We start from the raw sequence: 27,182 nt of genomic DNA, 5'->3' as shown, positions 1-27,182 counted from the left end.
TTCTTATATTGAATCAAGGCTTTAATAGTTGCAGCATTATTAGAATGCAACTAAAATGATCACAAATGCAACAAATGTTGTTTCGTTAGATATTTAGTGAGATGTTAATTATTTTGAGAGTGTTCACCAATGTTTTTTGCAAGCCACAATGAACGGTTTGAGTCGTGATGTCTGATTCATGATCAAATGACTCTTATGAACTGATTCTTTCGAATGAGTCAAAGATGCATTAAATTTACATATAGTCGCGCTTCATTCATTTTTTTTGACTAGTTTAACTACTTTAGTAAATTGTACAGAATGCTTTTTGGGGGGGGGTTATGTGTGGAGAAATCATAAAATATTGGTTGTTGTTCAACATAGTGAAGTTCTGATGTTCCTATGATAAGATCTGTGGAAAAGTATCTTTCAATGCTTTTGTGAGGGAACACAAAACTACTTTTGCACTACTTTTGAAATATTTTTGCTTCCATCTCATATGTTTCTACCACCATGTCCTCTCAGAGGCTCCTTAGGATGAATCTTTTTAGTTGACTCATTTGAATCAGACTCGCTCCCTCAGTGAATCATATAGAATTTTTTTTTTTTTTTTTTTTTAATCTTATTGTAAAAGTTATGAAAGACACAGCAGGCATTTCTTGGAATAAATGGATTTCAATAAAAAAAACAAATTTCGATTTGTCATTGGTCAGCATAGTGAGGTCTGTAATACTGAATCATTTGCTTTTTGAGAGTAAAACCATAAAGTGGTGACATTTTTAGAGCAACAATCGACTTCTTTTAAAATTCTCCCGTACAGTACAGTCAAGCTAATTCTGTGCAAATCGATCCAAGCGAATCATAATCAAGAACTGGATCAAAAGATCGATTTGTCCACAAATAGGACATAACTGCTTTCAAACACTAGAAGACTAGAAGTCCAGAAAACCAGTCGCTCATTACAATGAGTAAGTTAGCTTTAGAGTTGAAAAAGTCATTTTCCGGTCATATCCCCTTCAGAAGTAGTTGACCATTAGCCTGTCTTTAGAAAACGCCCTGCGCTGATCCTTCCGGTGTCCAGCTGTTCAGAAGATTGATGTCTCACTCCCCAGACCTCTCGGTGCTCTCGGTGTTACCTGGCTTACCTTTGGCAGAGGCTTCTGTAGCATTCTGGGTCTGAACAAAGCTCTGTTTGTGTGGCCCGCTCTCATTGCTGCTGTACAAATGTTTGGTGGACCGTCTCCAGCCCACCGCTGACCCCAGAAGACCTTCCTCTGTCCTCTTGTTTCTCGACGGAGCCGTGTTGGTCGAGGATTGTGGATGGTGTCCGCTCTGCTTCATGTTGACTGAACTCGGTTTCTTTTCATCATTTTATCGATCTCTGCCAACTCTGGGATTTGAAGCACCTTTTCCTTTAGAAACCGTTCAATCAGACTATATCAATAACTTGTGCTTAAAATATTTAAATGCTTTAGTCTGGTTGAAATCATGCTAGTGTGTATTTGCAAACTCAGCCCAACATAAAGCAGTTCTATTTAATTCAACAAGCAACCCGTATTGAATAGTTTTGGGTAGCAGGTGTTTTGGAAGGTTTTTTTATTCAACTGAATGATTTTTGGTCTATCATTTCTCCTAAGTGGCCATATTATGATATTGTGTGTGTGTGTGTGTGTGTGTGTGTGTGCTCTTGTTTTTGTGTCATATCAGGACACAACTCTGTACAATGTCATGGGTATGACACAGGTATTACAAGGAGAGGGTGACTTATGAGGACATAACCCATGTCCCCATTTTTCAAAACGCTTATAAATCATACAGAATGAGTTTTTTTGAGAAAGTAAAAATGCACAAAGTTTCCTGTGAGGGTTAGGGTTAGGTGTAGGGTTGGTGAAGGGCCATAGAATATACAGTTTCTACAGAATAAAAACCATTACACCTATGGGATGAACACACTCTACACAAAAACAAACGTGTGTGTGTGTGTGTGTGTGTGTGTGGTGTGCTCTTCCCGTAAGCTTTGTTTACTCTCCTCACCCATATGAGTGGATGCACATGTGTTGAAGCACTTCTACACAGCTTCACCTTCTTCTCTGCACACACTGCTGCTATCTTGTTTTTAGTGACAACTATATATATACTTGTTTGACAAGTAATCAAAATAGTTTTACTCAGAATTCACCCTAAAATATTAGAAAAGCAGCTAATGTTATGAGTTGATGTTAATTCCAGAAATCCCCAAATGGCCAATGACTGTAGTGATCAATCGATTTTAGATTTTAGCATTTATTTATACTTTTTTGTCCAACTGAAGCGAAATCTGTTTTGAGTTGAACCGCTTTTCATTTAAGGAAAGCTTTTAAACATTTTCTCCTTTCATGTCTGTGCTTTCCTCTCGCTCCGTCCCTCCCCCTTTTTGATCTTTCTTTTCATGTCTTCCTCGTTATTCATTTGTGATCTGCTCTGGCCAGCTGTTTTTCCAGTTTTTCTCTGCTCCTTTGTTCTGCGTGACCCCCGGGGGCTCAGTAAGGGCTCACCTCACTCGGGCCGGCCCAGCGGAGAGTGGCTTGATCTGGACATAGTTTCTGCAGCGAGCCGCTCTCTCCAAGCAACCGCTGTCTTTGTGCCTTACCCCTCGCTGTTTGCCTTCGTCCCTGGGCCTCATTTGTTTTCTCTCTCTCTCTCTGGTCTCTCTATCAATCTGTGTCTTTCTTTGACTCGTCATTGGCCCCACAGACACCCCCTCTGTTCTCTTTGGGGATGGTCTCTGTTTGATCACTGTAGGGGGTGGCTCGGGGCCCCGGGGGCTTTTGATATGGTCACTTTGGCATTGGTCACTCCATCCGGCGTCCTATGAAACACTGGCCTTGGGTGTTGTAGAGGCCTTTGATTTTATTTTTTTTCTGCGCTGTATTTCTGGATGTGTTGGAAGGGATGGGATCCTCTGTTATCCCCCCCCCCCCCCCCCAGTCCTTTGATGGATGCTGTCCCTGTGAATAGAGGCCTGTGTTAGAACAGATTTTGCTTGTTTCTGCAAATAGCTGCCGCCGCAGTTTTGTTCAAAGGATGGAAGGCGGGTCTAAAAGAGATACAAAAGTTCTGTATTAGTTCAAGAAGCAACCAAAAACTTTAAGCGAATCAAAAGTTTGTGAACCCCCTTGCAGTTTGGTCCTTAGGAAAAAATACAAATAAATAAATTGTAATTTTTCTTCCTCTTTAATCAGCATATTTATTTATTTACTTCATGCAACAAATATATTATTATATTACATTATTATTTATTATATATCAATCACTATACAAAAAAAAAAACTATAATTTAAAAAAAAAAAAAAAAGAATAGAGCAATATTACTATATAATAATACTACTGATAATACAGTATTTATATTATTACAAAATAAAAATAATCGAAACAATAAATTAACTACCGTAATATTTTACTGTAAAAGAAAGTATTTAAAAATTACAAAATAAAATATTGAACAGAAATATAACCGTTGTAACATTTCACTGTATAATACAGAATTTAAGATAATAATAATAATTTAATATAAAGCTTATGATATTCATAAAATAATATTTCACTATGACAGTATTTCATTTTTTTTTTATTACTAAATATTAAACAAGAAAAGAAAATTATCTATGCTGTTATTAATTTATAGTACAACTGTGAAATTGCAATATTAATAGTTATGGTTGTCATGTTGGACAACCGTGCTGCGCTTCACTCTGAAATACACCACACATGTATTTATTTCACTCAATGCCTCGCTGTGACATTCGGTTTTATTACAGTTAATTGTGTAGCTCTATCAGTTCTGATCAGAAGTCCTCTAGTTGCTTCTTAACCAAGACTTGAAGAGATCTGGGATCTCGGGATTTTGCTCTTCTGCGGCAGAAGGGAGTTGCAGTCTATTAAAAAATCCTAAGGTGAAATCTTGTGTTTGACATAAGCTCACAGGGACTTTAGAGGTCTGCACTAAGCACTGCGGCCGGGTGTGATGCCGAAGCAATGACTCCATCCTAATTAAAAAGCGTAATGTGAGTCGTTGAGATGGCTGATTAAATTGGGGCAGGGATTAGGACTTGCAGTGCAGCTGAAGGGTTTTGATGTGGGTCAACGGACAGAGATCAAAGCCATACCATTCATCCCATTCCTCAACTATGTGTCCATAATGCAGCTTAAAACTGAGCAGCTGTAGCACATTCGTGGACACACGGTGGAAAAGTGGTTTAGATGTTTGTTTGTTTGTTTGTTTGCTTGAGCGGTTCGGATTTATGTCTCTTTTGATATGGGTTTTATTTGCTTGATAGGGTCGCATCATTAACTAGCCTTCTTTGTAGAATTAGTTGTTCTTCATATTTTCTGCTGTGCCTTTGTTGGAAAGTGTATGGAATCGATTTAAACGAGTCAAATGTGTTAAACCGAGTTGAGTCTATTTTAAGTTGAGTTGAGTTCTTTCTGTTTCTATTCAAATCGGTTATTGTAAAGTGTAATAATATTTCACATTATTAGTGATTTAACTATTTTTGATTGAATAAATGCAGCAACATTGTCAGAATTTTACACACAACTTTTGATCTATTGTTTTATTATTTTATATATATATATATATATATATATATATATATATATATATTTATAGTGTTTTTTTTTTTTTTTTTTTTTTTTTGGTATTGGACAGTTTGGGGTTTTTAATTGCTAAATTCCATGATTTCGATTAGACCTTTGCCATCATCTGATAGTAACATTCTCTTGCTAATCTGTAAAATTATATTTTTGTATTTTTAATGCATTAAGTCAAAAGCTACATCTAGTCAAATTGAAAAATTAATATCAATTTTTCACACAAAACGATAAAATTTTGTGATGCCTAAATTCACTTGAACATTTGAAAACAATTAATTTCAGTTTATATATATATATATATATATATATATATATATATATATATATATATATATATATATATATATATTTATTTATTTATTTATTTATTTATTTATTTATTTATTTTTTTCTTTAAGCTGCATTCTGGTTTGTTTTGACCGCTGTCATTTGGGAATAAACAAAAATGAATTTTGTTTCCCATTTTCCTTTTGTTTTATCATTTGATTTGCTTGTTACTCCACAAACTTGATCTCAAGTTGGTAAGAATGCATTGATGAAGAATAGTGTTTTTTTTTTTTTTTTTTTTTTTTTTTTTTTTGGCAAAAATGTAAAACTACCAGCAACCAAATGAATGTCATTTTCTGGTTTCACAAAAACACAGTCTTCTGAGTCTGTAAAGCAGAAAAAATAGCTGATGTAATGGGTTTAAGGGGAGTCAGACCCCCATGTTAAATATTTCATTGGAGTTTCTTCTACGTTGCCATCTATGATCGATGCTAATGCCACCCTGAGAGAGAAACACTGGACATGGGGAGAGAAATCCCAGTCTTGGCACTCACACATGGCTCTCCGCTCCGTTTGGTTCTCCCAGCATCACAGGTTTCTTTTGTTACTCAACGCAACGCCTCCAGATTCCTTATAGACATGCACTGCCTCAGTTCAAGAGACTTATGGGTAGGATGGGTGTGAGCAGACTGTCGAGTTCAGCCCCAGTGAGTCCAAGTTAATCTCCGACAAGTTTTTTCCCTGCAAATCTCTCTTCTCATGGAGAAATATTGGTGTAACTGTATTGGCCTGCATCGAGAGACTCGTCCAACCTGATCTCTATATACACCCTTACATGAGTAACTGAATAGATAGAGGTCATTTTCGACTTCCTCCCGGTGGGAAAGCATGATTTAGTCGTTTTTAACCTTGAAATAACTGCATTGGTGATCAAATGGTGCATTGACTGCTTAATCTGGCCTTTGGAATGAGAGCGTATCTCTTTCTTAGCACTGCTTTGTTGCTTCCCACCCATGGCACTGATACAACATTTCTATGTTTCGTTTTGATGTGCTTCCAAATAGCTTCCGGCGTTGCAGTGTATGGCGTCCAAGATTCTCCCTTAAGGAATATACCAGAGGCTTTGGCTTTACCTGTCTTTCCTTGTACTGCTCTCATAACACCAGGAAATGGCTTGGCCCTTTTTTTTTTTTTTTTTTTTACATACACTTGTTTCCTCTGGAATATCATCAACCCAAGCTTCCTTCAAGTTCTCTGGAAAAGAGCTACGTGCAGAGAAATGAGGAAATTGAGTAGAACTAAAAGGGGTTTTCAATCTAAAGACAACTGAGGATGAAAAGTAGGGATGCAAAGATATTACAATTCTAGAGGATACTGAAAAGCCAAATTTTTTCACATATGCCCAATATTGAAATTCCATCTTTTAAAACATAAAATAAAAATGCTACTACCGTTTTTTTCGGACTATAAGTCACGTCAGTCCAAAAATGCGTCATGATGAGGAAAAAAACATATATAAGTCACACTGGACTATAAGTCGCATTTATTTAGAACCAAGATAAAGCATTACCGTCTACAGCCACCAGAGGGCGCTGTATGTCTTCAGCGCCCTCTGGGTTCATTTCTCTTGGTTCATGTCAAATTAATTTTGATAAATAAGTCGCACCTGACTATAAGTCGCAGGACCAGCCAAACTATGAAAAAAAGTGTGACTTATAGTCCGGAAAATACGGTAATTGAAATCAGTTCATTGCGGTAAGGTACAGTTCTCTAACATTATCAATGCAGCAGCTAACATGAAATAACAATGAACCAATTAAATGAAGCAATTTTAGAATTTGTTAAATTGGGTAAGTGATTTATAGATCTTCTAATACACACTTCAAAATGGATAAATTCTGCTGCAAGTGGTGTGAAAATGTCTCTAATGTATACTGAACATGAAATGACAATGGAAAAATAGTATGTTGATTAACTTTAGGTTAATAAATAGAACAACAAATGCCTAGAAAAAGGTTGCAAGCATTTTGAACTTTATTGTGAAATCAGTCATTTTTTTTATTGATAAAATTAAATATAAGTAACTGTAAGCATATGATGGTATAATGTACATCATTAAAAAAAGGATATCAATCTTGAGACAATGTAGCTAATGTAAGGGGAAATCTAAATGTGAAAGAATGAGAAATTAGCATGCAATATTATTATTAGTAGTAGTATTAGCAAAAAGACATTCAAAGTGATCAAAAATTACATTAAATGCATTTGTAATGCAGTTTGTTCTGTTTCTTCATGTTACTCCAGACTAGGGTGACCCCCTGCTAATAAGCCCAAGGGGGGACAAGGGGTATGTTTCTGAGGGACAAATTATTTCTAACATCACAACTCAAGGGAAGGGAATTCACTCATTCACTAATCCCTATATAGTGTATAGTGTATGGCAGTTGAGTTCACTATATCAGGAAGGAGTGAACAAATAAACAAGTGAACGAATTCGGACAGTGACGTATAGCCTACACTACGCATGAGACTTGGAGCTTTTATATTACATGTACCTAATTTTAGAAAATAATACTAATAGCAATAATACTCAAAATTACTTTATATTGCAGTTATACATATCTCCCGCGTCAGCTTTGTGGTTTCATCGATGGTATATAATAAAAAAAAAAAATTTGTAATGCTTTTATTTTCATAATCATTAAATGCTATTAAAATAACGTACTGAGAACAAAAATAAACACACATAAACGTTCATAATTATGTATTTATTACTTTTAGTATCTTGACACTTGCTCAAGCAGCGTTTTGAGCTCAGATAAGATGGTTGATGAGCTTCCTCAGGCGACTGTTAATTTTACATCAGAATACACTACCTGTCATTAAAGGATAAATGTAAATCATCCACCTCAGTAAATTAGTCAAATATTAAACCGAGTTATTGACTACATAACATATTTTAATATAAACAATGTAGGAAAAACGTTAAAACAGAAATAATAAAGATGTAAACTTCATCTCTCATTCAAACTCTCTCGCAGTAGCGTGCTGAACTGTCAAGTAATGTTCGTTTGGCTGCCTTGGGCTCGAGGATATAGAGCGATCAACTTTTTTTGAGCAAGCATTGATTATGCGTGACACAGTCTCAATTTGTGGGACGCATGAATTGGGCTTCAAACGCTGTGCAAATCTCACTGGATTATTACAATTAATGGCAAAAATAATGTTTGGAAATGTAAACTGATATTTACTACTGACACGCTACTGCAAAACAGAAAAAACTGACTTTAAAACCATTTTTTGTTTGTGAAAATACTAGTGGCCTAAGACTTTTTGCACAGTACTGTATAAATATGTAAAAAATTAAAATTGTCACAATATATTTGTTTTTACTGTATTTTTTTCCTCGCATAAATACAGCTTTGAGCATATATATATATTTTTTAAATCGTTTAAAAATCTTGCGTTCCCCAAACCTTTTGAACGTTGCTGGCCACTGTGCATTCCTACTGAGAAGCTACTGGCAGCAGCAGACAGTGCTCTGAGACTTATGGAAACTGTAGAGCAGACTAAAGTCTGGATGTCATGCCTCATTAGCTGATTGTTGCCTTATATCCTCACATACTTTGAATGCAAGCGTAATGAAATTGGGCGTGACCTTCAATTCAATCCACATGTGGCCTGAAAACCCTGCATCCAGCCATGTCTTCAGTCCAGTCCCGTGTGTATAATCAGGCACGAAACAAAGTGTTTTCTTCTGTAGGGCGACCTCCTTAAGAAAACAAATCCAAGGCAACAGAAACTCGATCTAACCTAATGGTTAGTGAGAACTAGAGGCCGTGGAGGTGAAGAAAACACACTCTTTCCAATTTCCATGGCCGCACACACTTGAGTCCTATCATTCGACCACCATTTATCTCTGTTACTTGAGAGCGAGCGAGTCCAGAGGCTAGGGTAAGCTTTGAAGGATCTACCAAAGATTGGTTGAGTGATTCTCCAGGACTGGCCCATGTCAGGGGTTGTTCTTTTGATTGACAAGTGGCGTTGGCACAGGGTTGATGGTGGGCTGAAGTACCTCAGTCGTTGCATTGCAGCGGAGCCAAATGTTGTGTGTGTGTAGAGGGGTGGAGGATGATGCCTGCGGTTGAGTTTTGTATGTGTGAGGTTGTCAGGGAATGGGTGGATCGTTTGAATGGTTTGTCTCTTGGGGACCATGTTTTTGCTTTCTTTGGGAACAGGTCGTGCATGAGCAAGCACTCATATCTGTTTTCCTGTTTTCTTGCATCGGTTCTTGCATTCGAAACCTGTACACTATTGGTGCTTCAAAGGTTCTTCACAGCGATGCTATAGATATAAACCATTTTAGTTCCACAAAGAGGCATTCAGACAAAGCTTCTTTTAAAGAACCATCCCTTTCTTATATTTTTATAATCTGAAGAACCTTATTTGGCCACAAATAACTTAATAAGTTTCTTCAGATATTAAAGGTTCTTTATGGAGGCATTTAGACATGGTGATGGTGAAGCACCTTTATTTTTAAGAGAGTACGTGGAACCCGAAAGAAAATATGATATTAAATGTGTTGGCCTAGCATTGAAAGCAAAGGGAAAATGAATTATTTTGCATCCTGCAAAACAATGTGAGAGTGAATAAATGATGATGGAATTGACATTTTCACTCCACTTTAACTATCCCCCGAAAACATCTCAAGCCCTTTTAGATCTTGGCAATGCAACAGAATTCCCAGCTCATGTTGGGTCTTCCATGCCGTTGATCTCAGAAAGCCATTGCATGTGATGGGATGTGTTCGAGACCGTTGGAGATGGTCTATATGGTGTTGACCTTTAAAGAGAGAGCTCACTGGATCAGCCCAGTCATCTCCAGCTTTACTTTCCCTCTCTCAAGAGCCGACCCAATGCCTGCACGCACGTTTTAGTGGTAAGACGTTAAGGTTGTGTGTAAAAGAGGGGCGTGCTTATAAATAAAATTGTTCTGACTAAATGTGCCCCTTAATTTTCAGAGCCATAGTTGATTGTTTTCCACTTGATAGGAACAAGCACTCATGTTGCTGGAATATTTGACTGACAAGAAGATACTAGAAACTTGTTTCGTAATGCACGTAAAACTCAGAGCTATGGAAATATGATTAGTGAATCTGCTCAGTCTGGCAAGGATCAGCTCGAGTCTGGCCTGTGCAAGTGGAAATATGGAGGAGTATCACTTGCTTTTATAGTGACACATTTTTCTAGTTTATTATTTATGTTCTTAGCAGATGTCTGTACCTAAAAGACTTTGAAGAAATGCTTATGTTGTTTCTGGGAATGTTACTAATGGAGATGCGCTAGTTAGAATTAATCAGCATCTGTAGGTATTGTATATATTAATTATGCATGCTCATTTACCCTAATTTTGCATCTGGATCTTCTTTGCCATCTTTTAAAATTAATGTAGAGTTCATTATTTGAAAAAAACACAAGGAATTTGCTAACATGTTAAATGTAGAGTTTTGCGAGTCTTAAAATTTATATAAAAGTATTTTATTTATTTATTTATTTATTTTTAAAACTGGTTTAGTGGTCCAGGATCAGATATGTTGTTTTGAGATTGTTATAATAAAGAGTTGCACATCTCATATCAGTGCATTATCAGTTAATGGTATAATTAATCAGTGTCTGTAAATATTGTATATATTAATTAAGCATGCTCTTTTCCCATGTCTTTACATCTCTTTTACCTTTTCCATCCTTAAAACTCAAATAAGTGCATTAAAAAAATATATAAAGATCTAAAAATTTTAAAGGAGTCATATGACATTGATAAAAAATGTAATTATTTTGTGTAATACAATGTTTTAATGTAGTTTAGGGTAAAAAAAAAAAAAAAACATTATTTCCACATACTGTGTATATTTGTTTCTCCTCTATGCTTTTTTACAAAGCTCATCATTCTGAAAAGCGAGGTGTGCTCTGATTGGCCTGCTATCCAATGCGTTGTGATTGGCTGAGTACCTCAAGCGTGTGATGGAAAGGTTACGCCCCTTACCTTACAACAATACTACAGCAAGAATAAAAATTACGACTTTCGTTGGGTATTCAGTTGGGCTGTGTTATGCAAATTTTCCAAAACAATGACGTTGATTTGTAGTGGGAGTGATTAAATGAGCCGTTTCAGGATGGTGTACATGAATATTATTTTTTCCGTTTTGAGACTTTAATCTTTGCGACATTACGGATCTTATAAATGCACAAACAGCTTGTAGTAAAAGTTAAAATAAAATAAAAGGTTTTGTTTGCATAATATATGTGTGTGTGTGTGTGTGTGTGTGTGTGTGTGTGTGTATTTTTATATATATAGGCTACTTAATAATTATACACAGCACATATACATAATTGGCCATTTTATTATGTACACCTTGCTAGCACCGGGTTGGACCCCTTTTTGCCTTCAGAACTGCTTTAATTCTCCGTGGCATAGAATTCAACAAGGTGTTGGAAACATTCCTCAGAGAATTTGGTCCATATTGACATGCTAGCATCACACAGTTATTGCAGATTTGTCGGCTGCACATCCATGATGCGAATCTCCCGTTCTACAACATCCCAAATCTGATCTATTAGATTGAGATCGGGTGACTGTGGAGTAAAGTGAACTCATTGTCATGTTCAAGAAACCAGTCTGAGATGATTTGAGCTTTGTGACATGGTGCATTATCCTGCTGGAAGTAGCCATCGGAAGATGGTACACTGTAGACATAAAGGGATGGACAAGGGGGGACCTGGGGGTTTACCTTAAAAATCACAGTCTTTATTGGTGACCATGTTGTTTCATCCAGTTTAACCTCCCACCCGCCTCTGCCACTCTCTTGCCCATTTTTTTACCTCTAAGAAATCATTTTTGTGACGAGCTGGCCAGTGCCATGCCATTGGTGGTGGCATCAGCCGTTCCTTGGCGCAGGAGCCCTCGTCTGTTCCAGCGCTCTAATCCCATTCCAGCAGAAGTCCGGAAGCAGCTTGTTCTGCATTCCACAACTCTGGGGGTTTTCCAAGAGCCCTTCGCAGGCATTCCTCTTCTCCGGGACCTTCAAAGCGAGGGATGTACTTCAAAGGATTCCGTGAGGCTAGGTGTTGATGACTACAATCCTGTCGTGTAAAGATTTACCCGTCTCCTGAACTTCAAGAGCGGTGGTGGTGCTATTCTGGCGTGCACTTTTGCCTTCCTTGCCCATAAATCATGTCACGTTAACCCCTCGACGTATGCTGGATTAATTTTGCACCTATGATGGGCTGAAGTGTGAATGTTGTTGTCATGAGGCTTTCTCACTTTCTCTGATACGGCACTTTAGATTGAATGATTTTTATTTGTATCGCATGGCGATAGTTTAATATTATTTTACATTTATGCTTTTATGGGGTAGCTTGCACTACCATTCAAAAGTTGAGTTGACCATGAAAGAAATTCATATTTGTATTTAGTATTAATCAAAAGTGACAGCAAAGACAATACAAATTCATATAAATGCTGCTTTGTTTTTTCTTTCTATTTGTCGAAATATCCACAAAACTATTAAGCAGAACAAATATTTTCAACATGGATAGTCACAATAATGTTTTAATAATGTAAAATTCAGCTTTACCATTACAGGAATTAATTCTATTTTAAATGTATTCGATTTGAAAATATTGTTTCACAATATTGCTGTTTTTACCGTGATTAAGTATAGATAAATGCTTCCCTAAAAAAAAAAAAAAAAAACTAAATGAACCCAAACTTTTTAACTATTGTCTACATATTATTAGTCCATGCATTCTGTGGGAATCAAACCCATGCCCTTGACATTGTTCGCATCATTCTCTTGATTGCCTGTTTTATTGAAAATCTATAGGCTAGAACTTTAAACAATCATGAAATACCAATACCATAGCTTGCCTTTAAGCCCTGGAAATGATCCTTAAATATGCCATTTTTCTAATTTCTAGATCGTTTAAAACTGTAAGCATGATTATGTTTGCTTGTCTTTTCTCACGTTCCTGTTTAACTGTATTTTGTATTTTGTCGTTTGCATAGCAGACATTTCCGTAAGAGAGAGAATCATTCTCACACCATTGATGGTTTCAATCTCTACTCACAGTCTTATAATAGACTCGCCTGTCACTTCCCCTCTGCTAAAGATGTCCTCTCCGTTGGCTCGATGGTATTACATGGTATTAAGTGTTTGCTCCGGTCTGAATTGCACCATTTGTTTGCTTACGTCGTTGTCAAGGGGACAGCGTGTGAATGGATTTTCGGCACAAGAGGTCTCGAGACCTGTGGCTCAAACGGTAGAGGATGACGCCAAGGTCGTAGGTTCGATTCCTAGGGAAGGCCTAAACGGTTCCAATATGTACTTCTGTGTGTATAAAGAGAGAGTGACGAATGCTTGAAGTGTCTAGATGTCTTGGTTGTAAAGAAAAATGGTTGTACCAGTGCCACCAACAAATCTGAGATGCTTGTGGTTGGTGCTTCATGATGTCACCTCCTTTGCAGTGTGTGCGCTACGTCTTGGGTACATATACATGCTTTCTAGGCAAGAGCTGTCGGAGTCTATGTTGGCCAGAGGTGACTTTTGTAACTGTCCTTCCATCGGTTTTGTCTAGACGACAAAGGAGAGGAAGTCGCCTCCTTTGAAAAAGAGCCCAGTGTCCCTTTATGAGATAATATTACACCGTCAGAGCATGCCCCACCTGCAAGGCTTCTCCAGCTGCCACAATGTAACTCTATCTGCGCTCTCTTCAAGGCTGTGATCCCCTTTGAAGTTATTTCCAGCGCTTGGGAAACGAGAAGACACAAGCAATCAGAGGGACAAGCTCCTCCTCTTTTCTCCTTCCCTCTCTTTTTAAGTATATGTTTGGAATTCTCTGTGCTCCAACTTCAGACATTTCCAAAACTCCTTTTTGTTTTGATTATTGGTTCTTTTGCTGATCAGAAAAGCGTTGTGATTAGAGTGTGAGATTCTTAATGTCCGACAGCTTTACGGCTGCGGCATGAAAGCGAAGAGGGAGAAAGAGAAAGATAAATAGTCCAGGGCAAGTAGAGGAGAAGGCGTAGGCATCTGTCCCATTCCAGTATTTCACACTCTTCCGATAGACAAACCAGAATAGTGTTGGAGTCTGTGAGTGCATCCTCTGTTTGGATTATAGGTGGGAGTTCAGACGTCCAGTGCCAAAAGGAAACTGGCTGGCTCGCCTTGTGTACCCAATGCAAAGCTCTTCCCGCTATGTGTTGGCATATGATTACATGACAGCCTTCCAGTTTTATAGATGAAGAAATGTTAGAGATCTGTAACAGCTGAGGTGATCCACGTAGGGTTAAATCAACTGAGGTATGACGTTAAGCTGCGCTTGCTGGCGTGATATGCTTTTCGTCCCTTTTCTCTCGTAGTGCTAAAACAAGTCCTGTGTGGATGTGGTTGCTTGACTTGCAAAAAAAGATCAGTTTCAAGTTTAATTGACAGTTTTAATCAGTATTTTGTCATTTCATATTCATTTATTTTTAGTGTAGAAATTAAGTGACAAATTAAACTTATATTCCAGTTTATTATGTAGAACACCTAATATTAGTGTATACATTTATTGTGCACTTAATATAAACAATAATGCCTTTTTATTTAAATATAAATCATTTATAAATTAAAATACTGTATAATTACTCATTGTGTTGTAGTGTGTAACAGAAAAACTGTTTTCTATCAACACTTTCTGACTTTTTTGCATTTGCGTTATTCTGAGCCAATACACATTTATTTCATATATATATATATTTGATGTAATATTATACGTACAATATGAATGTGATGTATTAGGGTAAATTAATATGCTATTTCTTCTGAGTAAGTAGCCATTAAAAAGTAAACGTGTATGAATTCAATATGGATGTACTTCATTCGCCATGTTTGCATTGTCTTAATAACTTCGCTAATATTAACAAATCTTTTTCTATAGCCTCATGGGATAGTAAAGTGTCCTTTTAATGCATGATTCAGAATCTTGTTGGAAGTGTGAGCTTATCGAGAACTTTTCTAGTCTTTTCACATACAAAGTCAAACCAAAATTGATTGACACCTTAAACATATCTTACGTTATCAAAGTTTATACACTATAGTTTAGAAAATGGTAATACAATAATGGCAAGAACTCAAGAGTTAAACTGTGTCAGAACAAATTCATCTTGAGAATTTTATATAACTTTGATAGAAATTTATGTAATGGATTCGGTTGAATAGCTGTCATTTGTTTAATGTACGTACAGTATTAGATAATACCAATTTAGCTCAATTAATTACCAAGCAGTGCATAATTTTGTTTAGTCTTAGGTGTTAAAGGGGCGCATTAGCAATAACAGAAAAATACTTAAGCAAAGTCAAATTGTTCAAATTATTTTTTTTTATTAGTTTTACTGGTAGTCCACTATATGATTTACTTTATTTTTTACTTTATTTTGCTATCCTCACTACATAAACAAACAATAGTGTCCTGAACCCATCAATTAAAAAATATACCAAAAATGATATCTGGGTTTGGGTTGACTGTATCTCGTGGATGCAGCCTGTGTTTCATTCTTGATCACTGTATCTTCAGTGCCTCTTCTAAACCCTGTACAGCAGAAGAGTCCCACTCTATCTCTGTCAACCGCCAAAATACACACCGAGAGGCAAGCCAGCAGTCGACCGAGGTTCCCAAACACACTGAGAATTCCCAGCACTCCTGCTTGTTTGAAAGGCTCTTGGCCTTGTTTGAAAAGCTGCTCTGAGAGCCGCGGCCGAGGACAGAGTTTCTCTAAGTGGCGGAGCGAGGGGGGTTGTGAAGCCTGCTTGGGGCTTTGATCAGATATTCCCCCACCTCTCCTGGCAGGACGGTCTGTTATTCCAGGAACTATTCCGGCGGCAGGAGGCGGAGCCTGGGTGACGGACACTGGGCACTGGGAAAGGGACCAGCGGTGTGAGGAAAGAGAGGAATTGCCCCTTGCAGAAGGAATTTGGTATTTTTTTCTCCATGAAATCATCTGAGCTTGAAGTCGATGGACTCGTGGCCATGAATCATATATGCATCCCGTGTGGGATTATAGTTGCAGTTAAGTAGGTTTGTTAGTTTTATACTCACTAATCAGACAGTCAAACCAAAATTTAGTAAGACACCTTCAACATTTCTCTCGTTATATCACAGTTTATTCGCTATAGTTTAGAAGACTCGGGGTTACACCGAGTCAGTATAAATTAGTCTTGATAATGTCAGATAACTTTGATAGAAAGTTATGTAATGAATTAATTTGAATAGCTGTTAGCTGTTAAATGTAAGTACACAATTAGATAATATCAATGTAGGTCAACCAATTATTGTATCAAGCAATGCTTAATTATTTTTATATATATATAAAAAAAAGTGTAAAAAGGTCAATAAAATTTAAAAAAAAAAAAAAAATTATTGGGTGCAATATGTCACAGTTCACTTTGTTGCTATACTCACTTACATTAATGCACTATCGTGTCCTGCACCCACTAGTGAAAAAATATCAAAAATAATATCTGGTGTCTAAATAATTTATATTACAGTTGTGGTCGAGTAGGTTTGTTAGCTTTATACTCTCTAATCAGAGGACATAAATGTGCTGTGAACAATCGTGGTGTGGGGTTACGAGCAGTTGGAGCCAGTGCAAGTGGTTCAGGAGTGGAGTTTGCTAGCAGAGCGTACCCTCGAGCTATAGCTGGGCTTTTTGATTGTTGCGGGTGAAATTGATACTGGCCTTGACCTGAATGCCATGCCTGTGGCTGCGACTCATCTGTTCTGTGTTCTCTACTGCTGGACCACAGCCACGATCCGTGAGCGCTTGCTCTGTGTGTAGCAACACGTTTAGGTCAGCTTCGATGATAAGAGGTCTGTGTTTTTCCTACATTTATGCTACTATCTGCAGGTTTGATTTTAGATGTGCTGTGTTTAGTGTCCTTTAGTCTTGACTTTTCATTGAGACGCACGTGGCCATTTATCATATCATTTGAAGCAGTTTTGTTTAAATTATATGTAATATTATATAATATTGGGTGTCGTTAATGGGTTCAGGGTTTGATTGAATTGCAACCGTTAAACAAATACATGTTTCCACCAGTCAGAGATATGTCCCCCTGCACAGTTTTGTAGAACTAGGTATTAATACAGATTTACTGATTTTTTTTTAAGATAAAAACGTATGAAACGTATATTAGAACTAAAATAAATGAAAAAATAATAAAAAAAAAAAAAAAAAAACTAAACCTAATAAAAATTACTAGCGCTTGGGCCCTATGACATCTGTTTGATTTTTTGACAAATTCCACTTTTTTCCATTAGAATTTTCCAGATTCCATTTTTTTTTTCTAGATTCTAGATTCTGATTTAATTGTTAAATTAAATTTTTAATTCAGCAAAAACATGTCTAATTAATTGAAATCATGAAACTTACAATATTTAACAGTAATTTATTAAATGTTTTACAAAAATAAAAAGGTCCTTTGATAAATTAAAATTCTGTTTTCTATTAATTTTCTGCATTCCATTTTAATTAAATATTAATAAGCAAAAGCATCTCTAATGATTTTATTAGATTTTTTAAATTCCATCACATTCCGCGTTATACTGTGTTCGTTTCTTTTTACTGGATCCACAGTGTCTCGGAAATCATAGCCCTACTACAGCACATAGAATTAAAATGATAGTTGAAATATAAAACTAAAAGCTAAAACAAAATATGAATACATTTTATAATGTTATCTAAAATAACACTGCAAGATTTTTGTCTTCCTGTTCCGATTATTACAGTATACAGAGATTGAAGATCGAGATTAAATGAAAAGGTCCTACTGTTTGGTACTAGTGATGAGAAGTTCAATTCTTATCCATTCAATGTGGATCCAGTAAAAAAAAAAAAATGGTTGAAAAAAATCGGTTCAGCGGTACTTTTACGCTCAACGTAATGACGTCATTGGAGATGGCGTCACGTCTATCAAATATATATATAATTTATTTATTTATTTATTTATTTATAAGTCAGTAATCATAACTTTAGTCAGTTAAAAACCTCATAATCATGAAAAGTTAACATTTTTCAACAATGCACCCAAATACAGTAACAGCAATAATGTGCATACGATGATTTAAGTCTTGACGATATAAAGTAAATAAATTAGGTGTCATCAGCGCAGAAACCATGATCCACTTACTATACATAATCCATTGCGATGTATTTTTTTATTAAATGAATTTACGTGCTGCAGTTCAGTTTCATCAGCTGCTCTACTCGTGTTCATGTTCTGTTTACTACAAACTCAATTTGTGAATGTGTCATCATTATGTATATATACAGAACAGATATTTCATAAATCATCCCTTATTCCTATTAAACAGAGTCTTAATTATTGTCCAACTTCCCTGAAAAACGCCTTTGGCCTATACATTATCTACAATATACAGATTGAAACATAAAATAACTTTTTTTTTTTAAGATTTATCACACTTTCCTATGTTTAACAAAATACTAAAAAAATTACATGCATGCGCAGAATCATCAGTTCATCGGTTCTCAAATCAGACGCGTCCGAAAGAAACGTTTTTTCGGTTCAGTGTACTGGTGATCCAAAAACCGACGTGTTTATTCACGTTAAAAAAGTTAACAGCTTAAGTAATTTGTGGATTAATGCTTATTGGAGACGTGAACCGTTTCAAACGATTCAGTTCAATTTGCTGAACTGGTTCAACCGGTTCACTAAGAAGAACCAGTTAAATTGAATGATTCGTTCACGAATCGGCCATCACTATTTGGTACAACGAAAGAAACCAAGCCTGGCCAAATATTTTTAGTGTTTTTGATTTGAGTTGAAGCTGGCCCTCACTGTTATGAATTGGCCCCAGGCAGATTTGCAAACACATGCTGCTTTCTTTGAATTGCAGGATGCTTTGAACCCTCATTGAGAACACTGCCCATGAAAGGAGATATACACATGTGAACGTCTATACAAGAGACGAGAGGCGCTGAGGGTGGAGGAGCTGAACAAGGGACACCTCTTTTGGTGCTTGTAGAAGAGATGGCTGGGCGAAGCGCAAAATGATGGACCGAAAACGGGGAGATTGGGGAAAATGTGCCACTGTGTATGCAGCCCGTTGTTGGGGGACTACAGGGGAAATGTGTTGGGGCGGCTTGGGGGGAAACATGACTATTGGTGCATGTGTATTGTAAAATAAGATTACAGAATGCAAACGGTAGCAGGTGCAGTTGAATTCTCAGTTTTAGTGTGTGACTTTTCTTGCATGATATATTTCAGGTATTGCAAATTAGCCTACCTTATCAATATCAATACGTAGTTACTTGGGAAGCAATGTCAGCGTGCTCCAGAAAAGTAGGCTGTTTAAAAAAAATCTGTTTAGCAGCCATGTGCCACATTGGTTTGCCATCTTTGACTTCTGACGGGCCACTTCTTTTGCGAAACTGCTGCTAAATTAAATTAAATGCACGGTTCCCAATGAATGCATTGATTAGAAGGCCACTGATTAGAAAATGCATCGTTCAGCCAGAGTTTTTTACATTTATGCATTAAGAAGATGCTTTTATGCAAAGCAACTTATTGTGCATTCAGGATATAATTTTTTTTTTTACCAGTATGTGTGTTCACTGGGAATTGAACCCACAACCTTTACGCTGCTAACACAATGCTCTACCACCGAGCCACATTATCTTAATGTTAACTTATATTTTTGCATGACAACTAGGGTATCCATGATCACCCTGCTTTAATATGTTGTTAGTTTAAATAAGAAAAAACCACGACATCAGCTAACTTTTATGCAAACGTGGAATCCAAGGCCTCTTGGGAGCTGATGTGGCTTTTGATTACAGAGTTAAGATGATAATCAGCTTTTTCAAGGTGGTAATCCAATTAGTTCATTTGGAGTAGCACTTCTTAGCATATTTGGCCAGAAGCTCTCAGCAATGGGCTGGGAAGGGGTCAAATCAGTTGTCCTGGTGATGTGTATGTTTATGCATGCATACGCACATATATGCACCAATATTATCAATGTGCACCAATATGTAAAGGATTTTCTAGTGAAGATAATAGTGCTAATAAAATAATAAACCGCCATTCTCAAGCAATTCATGGCCTCATTCAGCACTTGTGTAATTCCCAAACAATCTTTAACCTAGTTTTTTTTTTTCATTTTAGGGTGAGTTTTATCTCATGGAAGATTTCCATTGATAAACAACCATGTTGTAAATTTTCAACACATCAAAAGCGCTAGATTTCACACTTGGAGCACCTGAAAATGGCATTTGAGCCAAGAAGAGTGAATTTGCAATATGAAACTCTATGTAAATTTATTGAAATAAAATCCATGCATTTCTCTCAATCTTTCTTAAAGCTTTTAAAGTCTTGCAGTCAAGTCTTTGTAAAAATCTGCTTTCTAATCTGTCTTTTTTTGGGAATGGATGAGTGTGTTACTAGAATTTGGTTTTGGACTGAAACATTGAAGGACATTTTCTTGGTCTTTTCAGATGCACCCTTTGGGCCTGTGTAACAACAACGATGAAGAGGACCTGTACGAATATGGCTGGGTTGGAGTGGTCAAACTGGAGCAGCCCGAGTTGGACCCCAGCTGCCTTACTGTACTGGGCAAGGTAAGGATGCCCCTCAATGTCTTACTGTAGTAGATTAGATCAAAGTTCTGTTCAGAAATGGCAATGCAATGTGTATATTTCCCTAAAATAGTATTATTTGTGCATATTTTCATGTTGGCGAAGGCAGTTTTGGCAGCAAGGATTCCACTTTAATGCATACAGTTTAAAATACTTTCAGTGCGGTGTTGGCTACCATTGCGCTTTTTAGACGCACTGAACAAATCCAGATCCAGATGAAGCGTTTCCTAATTGGCCGAGCTTTCTGCAGTCTCAGGACACCAATATCTGTTTGCGTGTTTGATCTTTTTATGGGGAAATTTGAAGATTTCCACACATTTATACTCAGCAGGATGCTCTTGCTCTAAAACAGATAAATATTTTCCCATGTCTAAAGCTGGAATGGGCTTAACGTTACACATGACACATTTGTCCCTTTTGGATTCCAATAATAAGCATTAATTTAGTTTTCTGCTGTTGTATTATTGACACATGGGAAGTTGGTGCACACTGTGTGATTTTTAGTTGTTTTAAGATCTTTGATTTCTTGAAGCGTGTCGTGTCATTATACAGATTTGCCAAAGAGCATCATATTTTTTTTATTGGCGACACTTAGCATAAAACAAACACTGATAGTATTCAAAACAAAATTCTGAACATCAGCGGATATGATTTCCGGAAAGTTCACGTTAGGTGAACGGGGGTAAACACATTCCATTTCTTTTTCTTTCATAATAATGGGATAGAAAACATCCTCCCCTTCTTTTGTGCCAGTGCTATAATTAGAGAGTCGCTGTGGTAATCGTCCGTCTGATATAGGCCTGTGCTCGGCTGGGGTTCTGTTTCTAGTCCGGGCATCGGTGTCTGTCAGGTCTCGCCAGCATCCCTTTGACCCGCTTGTGCCAGCGTGTCCCTGCTGTGCCACCCCTGCCATTACTTTTGTTTTTCTTCTCCTTTCACTGTCTCTCTTATCTTTCCTCTGTTGTCTGAACATGCGCTGTCGTTCATACTTTTTTTTCTGAAAGAAAATCAGTCAAGATTTCTAGAAAAAATATTAAGCAGCATAGTTGTTTTCAAAATTGACAATAATAATAATAATAATAAACATAAAAAAATTGAAAAAATTCCCTCCGGTAACTAAATCAGTATTTGGTTGAAATGAGTAACCTCATGATGTTCAGTTCTGTTCATGGTTTTCAAATATCTGTATTCTTTCACTGATGTGGATGGATTTCACACTGTATTAAACATGTGCAAAAGAAGCGTAATAGCTGTCGTTATTACAGTCAACATGCATCTTATTTTTGCAGATTCTCCCAAACTTTTAACAGAGCATTTTATTCGGTTTTAATTTAATTTAATTTAATTTAATTTAATTTAATTTAATTTAATTTAATTTAATTTAATTTAATTTAATTTAATTTAATTTAATTTAATTTAATTTAATTCCATTAAAAACAAACAAAGCCAGACCTCAATTTTTTTTTTTTTTTTTCTTTAATTTTCTGAACTGGTTTTGTCCAATAATTAGTAAATCCATTTTCGATTTGGATGTAAAATTCTCCTATTAGTTTTTTTTTTTTGTTTTTATTTTATTTTATTTTATTTTATTATTAAAAATAATTTAATTTAATTTAATTTTAAGCCAAACCACACTTTTTTTTTTTTTTTTTTTCTGAACTGGTTTTGTCCAAGAATTAGTAAATCCACATTTTCGATTTGGATGTAAAATTCTCCCATTACTCACAATCACATTGTTCCAAACCTGTAAGTGATGACATTTGGGTGAGTGATGGCACTCTTAATAATAAATGTGCTTCATGATGCCATAGAAGAACCTTTTAGTCTTAATGATTGCATAAAGAACCTTTAACAAAACAATGTGACAATTTGATGCCAAACAGAACTCCTTACCTACAGTGATATGCAACATGAAGTGGGTCACGTGAATGGTTTGTCTTCACTTTAAAGACACGAGCGTCTCGGGTTGGGTGCACTCTGCCCTGTGTGTATTTGAGGAAAGGTCATGTAGGCTCCTCTGATATGTGTAAGGTCTTGACGGAGCTGCCCCGCTGACATGTATATGTACACAGTTTCTTCCTCTGTTTCCTGTCTCTGTGCACAGAGAGCTCACCTCCCACCTCTCCTGCTTCCTCTCTCGTTCCTGCTCTTTCTTTTGTTCTGTTGCACCGCTCTTTCTCACCTACACTAGTCTCATCATTTCATCGGGAATCCTCAGGAAACTAGTTTAAAGTGTTTATGGATCGTGTTTGACCTGATGCCTTGTGCACTGGTTTCCTCAGGAGCCAATAAGAAGCCTGTTTTGAATTGGAGGTGTGTCATGAATTAATAAAGTGAGCTCGGGTTTTGCTTGTTTTTAATGGCACAAATCTTTAATGGTGTACATTATTATTTACAGAAACATGTCTCTTTTTTGTGTATCGTACACAGATTTAGTTGTTTTTCCTTTGGTGAAAGTACTTCATTAATTCCCAGCAGGTCCCTCCTCTTTTGGTCTGTTTGTTGGTTGGTTTCTTTCTTTCTCTCTCTCTTTTTTTGCCTCTTTGCCAGCATGATATCCTTCTTTTTTTCTCTGCTCTGACACATGCAAAACTGTTTGAGGGGTTATGTCCTTTCATCTCCCGACCGCATACAGAGTTTTCCCGTTCCCATTGCATCAGTCCACATGCTTCTGTGTGTGTGTGTGTGTGTGTGTGTGTGTGTGTGTGTGATTATCTGCTTTTAAGTGATCATGGTCATGTAACATGGGTAATACATGGTATTTTATAAACTGTGTGTGTATTGCATTGTGTGTATTCATTATGCATTGTGTGTACATTAAAATATAATTTATTTCTGTGGTGCGCAGCTGTATTTTCAGCATCATTCCTCCAGTCTTCAGTGTCACATGATCTTCAGAAATCATGAAAATATGATGATTTATTATCAGTGCTGGAAACTTCTTAAAAATACTACTTTTTTCAGGATTCTTGGATTCTTTTTTTATTTAGAAGTTAAAACTTTTCAGCGAGGATGTGTTCAATTGATAAGAAGTGATAGCAAAGATTTATATTGTTAGAAAAGATTTATATTTTTAATAAATGCTGTTCTTTTAAAAAAATTTATTCATCAAAGAATCCTGAAAAAAGTATCACGGTTTCCAAAAAAAATAAATAATATTTGGCAGCACAACTGTTTCCAACATTGATCTAAATCTAATAATAAATAAAAAAATGTGAATTATCTCTTCAGGATAATATTAATTCCTATGGGATAATTTATATATATATAGGGCTGGGAAGTTTACTTTTGAAATGTACTTAACTACAGATTACAAACTACAAGCTTTAAAAAGTAATCAGTAATCATTTTGTGAGATCAAAATTTTGAATGAACAAAGACTTCAAGTTCATCTGTAAAGCACATAAAGCTATCGTTTGACTTTCTACACTTTTCTTTCATGCATGATTCGTATGGATCTGATAACTGAATGCAAAGTCTGAATTCTAGGAGATTTTCTGTGTCGTGATGATGAGCATGAATGCATTTGTTTAGTTTTTAGTTCAAGCTCAGTATTAGTTAAATTAACAAAAAGTAGTTTATGGATAACAGCTCTGGTAGAAATATCAGCATGCATTGGGTTTTAGTTTTGGTTGTTAGCATGCACACCATCTAGGAGTAGCAGGAGGGGGTGAGGGGTGAAAGGGGACGCTTTCTGAAGCGCAAAGCGCCGTTGGGGCCCAAACTCTGGGGTTTCTCTCTTGTGTTTGTGTATGCCTCAACTTACTGATATTATCTCACTGGGCTTTCCTTTACTTGGTGTCAAAGGTTCTCTCCCAGTGGGCGGAGCTTCTTCTGATTGGCCGCAGGTTTCTGTTCCTCCGCGAGTATGAAATCATGGCTTTGTCACAGTCCTGGCCCTCTATTTAAAGAGAGAAGAAAAGAAACCCGTGGAGCTTAAGACAAGGCTGAGAGAGGGAGACTGACGGAGGTGTCTCGGTTCAAAGAGCTCCTCTGGGAAGTATTTTGTTTTGGTGTTTACAACAGAATGAAAACCAAAGCACCTGTGGATTTTTCCCAAACGAATCGAGCCGAATATGCGTGACGCGTCACTTTGAGGGTGGTGCTGCGAACAGAGCGTGTAATGTTGTGTCTGCCAGACGCGGTAATAATATGTGTGTGTTTCTCTTTGAACGCCGTGCCACGCTGGGATGGGCTGAGCCACTTGGCAGGCTTTTTTTTTTTCACTTTTCCTTTCATGGATTAAGCTCCGTCCTGGAGTTTTAAGACTCTTTTATGCTCCGGTCTCTGTGTGTGTGAGGGGGTCAGCTGTGAGTGACTTGGAGGGCTACAGAAAGAGAGAAGGGAGAAGAAAGCGTTAGCACACACCTGCTAATTGAGAGGAAGTTGAGGACTTGACGGAGGGAGGCGAGGAGAAACGAAGGATTGAGAGGAAAGGAAAGAGGGAGATTCAGACCCAAAAAATAAAGGGAATTTTTTTTGCTGCATTTTTTCAAGACAGCTGGAACTCAAAACCGTTAAAAAAATTTGGATCAGTAAGATTTTTTTTTTTTTTTTTAAGAGGTATCTTATGCTTATAAAGTATTTTTGTATCCGTTGAAAACTGAATAAAAGTATTAATTTCTTAAAAAATTAAAATTGACCACAACCTTTTTAATGGTGGTGTATATAACTTTTTATTAATCTTAAAAAAAAGTATCCCAAGTGTACCAAAAAATATTAAGCAGCACAACTTTCCAACATTTATTATATTAATTATTATATTTAGTATATTAAAATGATTTCTGAAGATCATGTGACACTGAGGACTAGAGCAATGATGCTGGAAATACATCATTATTTCACAGGAATTCATTTTATTTTAAAGTATATTAAAATAGATTTTAAATTGCAATGATATTAAAAAAAAAAAAAGAAATTGTATTTTTGATCAAATAAACGCAGCCTTGATGAGTATAAAGAGCCTCTTAAAAAAACATTACCCCAATACTCAATGACATCAAAATACAAGGTTTCATGATATTACTAATATTTTAGTTTTTTATCTAATCTGGGATTTATGTGCTTCCATTGAAGGTCAAGGTCCATTCTACTTTGACAATGAAAAAAAAAAAAAAAAAGTTCTAAATGGAGGTTTCCACTTTTGGAAACTTTTAGTTCATCATTTATTTTTTCTTCGGTTACACACTGTGCGAATGTTAATAGTCCTTTATGTTTGTTGCTTGCCAGACTGTACGAACGTGATGATCACGTCACACTGCGATCTCATTGTCATTAATGTCAGACTACGACAGTCATGTTACCTACCCATAGACCTCAGTGACTGTCAGCTGCCCTGAAATCATGGAAAATTATATAAATGGCACCAAAACGGCCAGCGTATTTAGAAAATATAGTGTAAGCAGCCCTACACACCCACAGGAAAACAGTGGCACGACCGATGTATATCATAGAGAAGATGACATATAAATTCCCTGAAAAACAAAGACCGTTCGACATTCGTCGTAGAAGTTGTTATACTGATTTGTTGACTGTGCACCAAATCCTCTTCTAATGAGAAATAGTTTTGCCAAATCTGTTTTGGCTCTTCTGAAACTCTAGTCCATCTGCACTGCATTTAATCTCATTGCCATCGAGGAGAAACAACGGAGATGTTGAGCAGAACTCATGTGCGATTGGTCTTTGCTGAGGCCGGGCTGAACTGGACTGGAGAACACACCTGGTAGCCTCAGGTCAGGTAAAGATTCGGCTGGTGAAGTGTGAGACGTGTGAGCGCAGAGAGGGATTGTGTGGTTGAATTACAGCTCTCTGGAGCAGAAGGGACAATGGAGCAAGAGGTATAGTTCTTCTCCTGTTCCCTGCTCTCTCTCTCTCTCTCTCTCTCTCTCTCTCTCTCTCTCATACACAACAGCCTAGAGAAAGATAAATGAATGAAAGGCAGAATGAACGTGTGAGAAGATGCAAGGAGTTTCTATCAGAAGGAGTTTCCTTCATTGAAACAGAGACACCTCGTTTTTTTCTACTTTTATCAAAGTGCTGCCCCCCCCCCCCCCCCCCCCCCCCGCTGCAAGGGTTAATCTGAGCGCTGAAAGCCATTGTGGTCATGTATAGGCCGAGTCTAAACCTGCTGTTCTGTTTGCCCGGGGAGAAATGAAGCTCGCCAAACGCAGATCCCATTACAAGAACACAGACGCATACACAAAGTGTCTCCCTCACTGACACACACACACACACACGTTTGTTTTTGTGTAAAGTGTGTTCATCCCATAGGTGTAATGGTTTTTATACTGTACAAACTGTATATTATATGGCCCTACACCAACCCTACACCTAACCCTAACACTCACAGGAAACTTTTTGCATTTTTACTTTCTCAAAAAAAACTAATTCTGTATGATTTATAAGTGTTTTGAAAAATGGGGACATGGGTTATGTCCTCATAAGTCACCCTCTCCTTGTAATACCTGTGTCATACCCATGTCATTTTACAGAGTTGTGTCCTGATATGATACACACACACACACACACACACACACTTGAAGGTGGGTTAGATTAGAGAATGCAGAGAGCACATGCTCCTTTAATTAAAGTCATTCACATCGACCAGCCCTCAG

General features: G+C 36.9%; 1 protein-coding gene across 1 annotated transcript in view; it reads left to right on the top strand.

Annotated features, from left to right (window-relative positions):
• LOC127958899 (E3 ubiquitin-protein ligase znrf3) overlaps positions 1-27,182 on the top strand; it is a 60,804-nt gene that overhangs the window by 15,567 nt on the left and 18,055 nt on the right. Inside the window, exon 2 of the mRNA XM_052557944.1 lies at positions 20,428-20,550. Within this exon, the coding sequence (XP_052413904.1) occupies positions 20,428-20,550 (123 nt within the window). The remainder of the gene's footprint in view (positions 1-20,427; positions 20,551-27,182) is intronic.

This window comes from Carassius gibelio, chromosome B5 (assembly GCF_023724105.1).
Source record: "Carassius gibelio isolate Cgi1373 ecotype wild population from Czech Republic chromosome B5, carGib1.2-hapl.c, whole genome shotgun sequence".
NCBI lineage: Eukaryota > Metazoa > Chordata > Actinopteri > Cypriniformes > Cyprinidae > Carassius > Carassius gibelio.
The sequence above is the reverse complement of the archived record's forward strand: the minus strand, read 5'-3'. Positions and strand labels throughout refer to the sequence as shown.